General features: G+C 41.9%; 2 protein-coding genes across 3 annotated transcripts in view; one reads left to right on the plus strand and one right to left on the minus strand.

Moving 5' to 3' along the window:
* LOC5506404 (unconventional myosin-If) overlaps window positions 1-4095 on the plus strand; it is a 26842-nt gene extending 22747 nt beyond the window's left edge. Inside the window, exons 31-35 of the mRNA XM_048720205.1 lie at window positions 425-540; window positions 947-1227; window positions 2049-2317; window positions 3210-3411; window positions 3557-4095. Of these exons, the coding sequence (XP_048576162.1) occupies window positions 425-540; window positions 947-1227; window positions 2049-2317; window positions 3210-3411; window positions 3557-4027 (1339 nt within the window). The 3' untranslated portion in view covers window positions 4028-4095. The remainder of the gene's footprint in view (window positions 1-424; window positions 541-946; window positions 1228-2048; window positions 2318-3209; window positions 3412-3556) is intronic.
* On the minus strand, window positions 4070-7124 carry LOC5506389 (39S ribosomal protein L12, mitochondrial). Of its 2 annotated transcripts, none has more exons than XM_032374787.2 (5): window positions 7007-7124; window positions 6743-6932; window positions 6208-6276; window positions 4732-4869; window positions 4070-4404 (listed from the first exon to the last, which is right to left on the minus strand). In XM_032374787.2, exons 1-5 carry the CDS (start codon window positions 7081-7083, stop codon window positions 4285-4287), a joined length of 594 nt encoding a protein of 197 aa, XP_032230678.2. In that variant the 5' UTR covers window positions 7084-7124; the 3' UTR covers window positions 4070-4284. The 2 variants fall into 2 exon arrangements, with proteins under 2 accessions (XP_032230678.2, XP_032230679.2); XM_032374788.2 differs by having other exon boundaries at window positions 6743-6929; window positions 7007-7112.
* Window positions 7125-7265: the final 141 nt, after the last annotated feature.

Consider the following 7265-nt stretch of genomic DNA (forward strand, 5'->3'; position numbering starts at 1 on the left):
CCTCCTTAGCTCCTCCTTAACTCCCGATGAACAATCTGTCGCTCACGGTTTCTCCACCAAGAATAAGTTACACAAACTTTGGATAAGTGCTATCCCCCGGATAAATAGTGATTCAGCAGATAAAACTGAATAACCTTTACTAGCATAGCATTGGCCCCAGTTCCTATCGCAGTTTACTTCCGGAGGTCCGACGAAAACCTCAACTGACAAAGACAAAATAATCTATTAGAATCCGCGTTAGTCAACGGGCCACCCGTTGTCAGCCCCACCTTTTAAGAAACTTCCATTTGACACACTGCTTTAACACTTTTGAAATGTATTTCGTGTTTTTTATTCAAAATCATCGGAGGTTGCTACCATTGACAGGAGGTAGACTTGTGCGATTGTCCAAAAAAATTAGCCGTTACCTTTATATTCTCTTTAGAGTGGAATCTACCCTAAAGGGAGGCAAGAAATGGAGCATTCAGTTTTCTGAGACAGGTCCCGAGAAGCTTCAAGTGTTCGCTGCCACCAATAGCGTCACTATTAGCGCCGGTGCCGGTAAGTAGACTATCATAGAGGTGAACTCAGATGTCTACTTTTTCTGTAAGTCCAAATACATACTGTAGTCAATAAAAGCCGCGTTACAACCTAGCCGTGATGGATATTAACAAGATGCAATCGACTTGTCGTCGTCAGTCGTCAAGATTTTATTTTTGTAAACACTCATTACACTAAAGAGGCCATCGTCTATAACACATTTCAATTAGAAACTTCTGATTATAAATTCTTTGCTGATCAACCGACGTTTTAAAAAGCGTCACCGAATTAAATTTTCTGGTTTCAGATCCCATTCGTTTAATTATTCCTGCTATTTTATTGTACGTAACGTTCATGGGGATATTATTAATTATGCGTTCCAATGCAAATAGAGTTCGACTAATACAACTGTCTTTCTTCTTTTAAGAACCGGAACCGGAACCTGAGCCAGAACCGGAACCCGAAATAGAGCCAGAATTAGAACCTGAGCTTGAGACAATACCGGAAGTGAGTGAACAGGAAACAGACTCCACCCAGAATCTAAACTTCCCAAAGAAAGCAGAACTAAAAGTCGACGATAGCAAACTGTTCCAAGAGCTTTTCAAGGGTATGTTCAACTTCGTCGGTGGCGAGATGGCATCAATGGGCGTCTCTCTCAAGATACCGAAAGATGCCATTAAAAAGGACGCGCAGGAGATATCGCTACAAGTGAGTGACAGGCGAGCCTTTTGCGGCTGGAACAGGCTCCTAAAAACTCCTTTCTTTTTCGCTAATCCCTTGGCCTCCATCCAGCTTAGTATAATAAACATCATGTTTTTTTTTGTTGGAATACTTATTTTGCAGAGTTAAGTACAAGTAGTATAACGGGGCCAAAGTACCTGAGTTTTTTTGTTGTTGTTACGGCTGAACTCTAATTTTGGCTTCGAATAAGTTATCTTCGTTGACGTCATAAGCTTTTGTTCCAAAAAGCAATTCCCCTAAGCTTACAAGTTGGAATAAACGCCCCCCCCCCCCTCCCCCGGAAATATAAATGGTAATTTAATTGCCATCTTGTTTAATCAACACTGTTAAGCGAGTAGCGTCTTGTTCAATGTCAAGCCCAAAATGAGGGTACCGCTCTCTAATGTTCCTGATCCCATTGCTTAGGAAGTCAGCAACCTTCTTTCGTTTTGTCCTCGCAGTGTAGCATCCAGGAATAACAAGGCCTAATTCTCGTTTCCGTTTATCGCATACTTGCACCGTTAAATCATTGCATTCGTCGCACGGTAAACACTTGCTACGCAGGCTATAATTTTGATCCTGGCTGAGACTAGAACCCCACTGCACTTAAATGGATTTGCTATATTTTCATAGTTTGTAAAAAACGCCCCTTTCTAATAAACGCCTCCTATCTAATGAACGCCCCCCCTCGGACCATCGAAATTTATTTTACGCCCCGGGCGTTTATTAGGTCATTTACGGTATACGAAGCCTCTAGAATACAAAGTAGCTATAATAAAAATGTCATACTCAATTTTGTTCGATACCAGGTATGCGGCAGCCCTGAGAAAGTGACCATCCTTGATTCCAACGAGACATCTATTAGCCATCTCATCGCTATAACATCCGACACCAAACGCTTCCATCAGCTGGTGTGTATCACTGTCACCCTGGCCAAAACGCCGAACGAGCACGCGCATAAATACGTGCGTTGGTCTAGCACCCTCCCAGGGGAGAGTCACTCATGGACAGACTTCATGCCAACGCTGGACCTCGACCCTGGACCTGGTACTGTGGTATTTGAAGAAAATCAAGCGAGGTAATATTGCCAGAAATACTTTAACGTTGAGGCACAATTAAAAGAGGGTAGCGAGACCAAAATTGTCAGAGTCGTGGACTAAGTACGCAGCTGCTTCGTCTCCTATTATCTTTGTTCTACAAAGGAGTTCCTTAGTCTCTATTCTTCTCGTTCTTTGTTTCGAGGTGCGGATATTGTCCATTTGCCCAATAAAATTGCGGCTTGTAAGAGCTGCGTACTGACCCTAGTCGTGGCTTGTTCAACTTATAGTGTAGCTGGCATGAGCCTGATTCTGGGCAGGGGCTAAAAAGATTGAAAAAGAACAATTTAAGCGGTTCAAGGGATTCCGAGGCGGATGGACTTATGTGGTAGAACGCGATGTTTTAAGGGATGATCAGAGTCATACTTAATTGTGAACAGCAAAAATATGCATGGGATAGCTGCTGTCCTCTTAAGAATCACCGCAAAACTCGTCCTTATTTGATTGTAATCTCGCGTTTTAATTGGGAAGGCGGCACGGCACGATGGCACGACAAATCTGTAAGTCCGGTCCCAAACGTCAACTCTGTATTGTTCAAGGTGAACCCAGCAGGCACGTACCCTATGCAAGACCTGGGACGGCACCTGCCAGTGCCAGGTCTGAAGCCTGGTGCCGACTGTACCATAGCACTGAGAGCTGACTATGTTCGGTTGACTACAAGAGGAAAAAAGAAGACGGCGAACCAATTCGCAGCACCTCTAGACATGGTAGAAACAGCGTCAGGATTTTTAAACAGAGTTTTATTTTTTGACCAGCAATGCTTAACGGTCAATCCTAGAAGATTAGAGAAAATGACAGGGTGGTGGAGTACTGTGGTATTATTTATTTGAAATAGCGCTGCACATTAATATTGCACTTGGATATTATCTACAGGTTCAAAGTAGATTCTTGTGGCATGTTCTGTGTGCTGATGAGATCACCCAGTGCAGCAGAAGTTAACTCAGACGAGTTTGTCAGTGCGGTGGAATACACAGATAGTGACAGTGACACAGACGAAAAGCGGAAGCGGAGGAAAAAGAAGGGAATAATTGGTAAACTCAAGTCGACCTTTGGAAACGTCTTTAAGAAAAAAAAGGTAAGGGGATGGCAGAATGTATTTGTCACAGTAAATATCGCTAGCAATGTCCCCGAATAAGGCACAGCTCCGGCTCCCTTGTGCAGTTTATTTCCAATTCATCGCCGTAAATGTCATTGGTTTACTACCTATACATTTTCTTCAGAAGCACGCGAAGAGAAAACGAAGTGATGAGGAATTTGACAGCTATGAGTCAGGGAACTACACGGACGAGACAGGCTCTTCTTGTGACTCGGAGGAGTACACAGACACCGATAACGATGAGCCAGCTCACAAAAATGATGGCTCTTTCCCTCGGAGGAATGAATCTCCTTCCCAAACACCTGGGGGTAGTGAGTCACCATCGGCTTCACCACCAGGGGGAAGTGTTCCATCCCCGCCTCCACCACCTGGGGGGAATGCTCCACTCCCGCCTCCACCACCAGGGGAAAGTGCTCCAAAGCCACCTCCACCACCTGGGGGGAATGCTCCACTCCCACCTCCACCCCCAAGGGGAAGTGCTCCACCACCTGGAGGAGGTGCTCCACCCCTACCACCACCCCCAGGGGGGAGTGCTCCACCTCCACCTCCTCCACCACCACCCCCTCCTCCGCCTATGAGAAAATTAGGTAAATAAAGAGATTTAGATAAGTACAGATTCTTGTTAAGCAAATAAATCTTAAGCAATAAAAACGTTTTATTTTAGATGAGTGTTATCCAGTTATCCATTTGTGCCACAGGCAGTTCTGTGATCCTAGTACCTTTGGTACTGTAAATCTTTGGTAAAAAGTGCTTAATATTTGGCACTTTGCCATACAGTGTTTGAAAATACCAACTAAACAGATGGTAGTTGTTTAGCTCTTTACTATTATCAGCTATTTCAAGAGCCAGCTCTCACGTCTCAATCTCAACTGTTCCACCTGCAGCTTCCAAGGCTTTCTTGAGTTGTTCAGACTCTTCTTTATTCACCTTCTCTCTTACATTCTGAGGAAGACCTTCAACAAATTTCTTGGCCTGGAAATAACACACACAATATAATAAGCAACAGTGGTTACTGTAACATTACACCTTGAAAGAAAATGGATAATAAAATGTGGAATATCAAGGTCCATACTGTATCAATGTATTCACTTCACTTATTTAAATCGGATCTTAATGTTTCAGCATATTTGGCAGGTGTGATAGTATATTCTGATTGCTTAAATAGCATGTATGTATGCAACGGGTTATCTTTTTTGGCACAACTGATCACAGTTTATCTAGATACCATACAGACCTATTGTTGAATTACATATAGGACATATAATATATTTCTACAAAGCTGAGCAAATTTTATCATACCTGCACCAAGTTCATTCCTGGAATAAGGTTTTTAATCTCTTTGATCAATTTAACTTTGGCAGCAGCATCAAATCCAGTGAGCTTCACTGTGAATTCTGTTGGCTCTGCTTCCTTCTCTGCCTCCTCAGAAGCAGCCTCCTGTGGCACACAACAAAATCATAACAATGTTAGCAGTTGCTTTCTCTTTCTTTTTGTATAGTGCTCATCACAGGGTTCTAACACTTAATATGGCTGGATTTACCTGCTAGTAAAGGGTACATACAACTATTTTTAATAATGTTGCACTCCAAAAAATCCATGTGTCCTAACTCACATTGCTTACAAAAGAAATAGTAAGAATAAGACCCTGTCCCCACGTATCCGTTTTCGTTTGAAAACACAACCTTTTTCGTTATGGATACGGGTATCGTCCAAACGGAAACGCAAAAAAGATGACCGAAAACGGAACGATTTGAAAACAATCTCCAGAGTGGAACAATTTGAAAACGATACCCTTTCGGTGCCGTGGGGACAGACGAAAACGGAACCTTTCGAAAACAATGGCGTAATAACTCAGGTCCAGTCCACTTGGCGCGCGAGTATGCATGCGCTGTAGAGCTTGTTATCGTTTTCGTACTGTTTCTGCGTTTTCGTGGGGACGGGTCGTATCAAAATGAAGACGCTTCGTGTGGATGCAGATCTTTTTGAAAACGCAACCTTTTTGTTCCAAAATCGGATACGTGGGGACGGGGTCTAAGCATAAATCGAAACAAACCCAGGTTATAAAGTTGCTTTATTGTTCATGTGCCTATAAACATTTAAACGGCTTTCAGAGACCAGGATACAGCAAATTTATTCGTAATGCATAAAGCGCTTTAGGCACCAGGACGTTCTCAGCGGTTGCCATGGCATTGCATTCTGTTGAAGACAGGCATTGTATTTTCTATTGTGTCCAGGCCCTGACTGCGCTCAGGGGACTAACCGTTTGTCAGCACCCTGGAAGAACGATAAATTTCGACTTTGCAGCGAAAAATTGTAAGGAAATTCCGGCCTTTTGGATTATTTTATCAAAAGATGTGTTTAGAAATTATTCTTCTATGGCATATAGGATTTTGAAGGGAAAGGCTGTGTGTTTTCTACCGAAAAAAAGTTACCTCGAAGAGTTGAAGTTGTGTTTGCCAGGTCATGGAGCTTCCTACCCTGTTGTATTTCATTACGAATGTGGAGGAGGTGAACCAAGAGGAGGGAGGAAAATCACCTAAACTGTTATGAATCATGGCTAAATTAGAACCAGATCAGACCATGACAACAGCTTCAAGAACTTGGCTTTATTCAGTAAACAAATTAAAGATAATATTCGATACACAAGCATTTTGTCTGGTTTGCCCGTAGGGCACATGGATTCTCAAGTGCGAAAAAAGGTGTACACATACAGTAGGGTAGAACCATGGTTAGTGTAATGATCATACAGTATATACTAATTATTATCATGTCTACCTGTGCAGCCGCTGGGGGGGCCATTGCACCAGCTGCCATCATGGGTACATCTTGAATTTTCAGAGTGACCTTAAATAATAACAACAACATACATTAACAGATAGTATTACAATACCACCATTTGCATTTCTGACTTTAACCGTACAACAACTGTCTCAAGTAAAATATTGTAGTACACACACAAAAAAACATTCTCTTTAAAAAAAGTTAGATGACTATTCAAAATGCAACAATTATTCATGCAACAACCATTCATGTAACTGCTGGTAGCTTGGTCAAATTGATTCTACAGGCAATACATATTTATTTAAGGGACTTTAAACTTGCTATTATGAGCATTCTCTGAGCACGATATTTCAAGCTCTTGTCTAATAATTTACGATAAATATTTTCTCATCAACAACGATTTCCACCATACATTCCTTAAACCGGTACAGTAGCCTTGGGCTGCTTGTAATAAAAGTTAAGCTAACCCACCCCCCATTTGCCTCCATTTGATAAAAAAGCAAAACACGATGTTTCAACTCAAACATACCTTTAGTAGCTCGTTGAGTTCCGATACTTCTAGAAGTGTCAGCTTGCTGATATCATCCACGATCTTCTTAATGTGATTGGGATAGTGTCTTTGCGAATCGTCGGCGTCAGGGGCCGCTAGAGAACTCATGCCCACTCGGCCACAAGTACGCGAGTTTACGTCCATGAGTGATAATCTCAAATACTGTCTTCTGAAGAAAAAAAAACATAAAAATCGTAAGTACAGAAAAGGTTACAAGTATCTAAGTATGCAGCACTGTTTTACCTTTTTATGCTTTGCCGTAGAGGTATTTTTAACGCATTTCTTGTCAGATGCCGTAATGTACCCATGCTGGTCGCCATTTTGGATTGTCTACGTATTGAATTATGGGTAAACCACAGGAAAACCGCGCAGATGCTGCAACAACAACAACACCAAAAATACATCAATAGTTTATTTTTTAATCCATCTAAACCAAGGCTCAGATAAATACTAATACCTTATTGATCTCTGATTCTTTTTCAGAATTTGCATTTTTTAATAT

This window comes from Nematostella vectensis, chromosome 12, assembly GCF_932526225.1.
Source record: "Nematostella vectensis chromosome 12, jaNemVect1.1, whole genome shotgun sequence".
NCBI lineage: Eukaryota > Metazoa > Cnidaria > Anthozoa > Actiniaria > Edwardsiidae > Nematostella > Nematostella vectensis.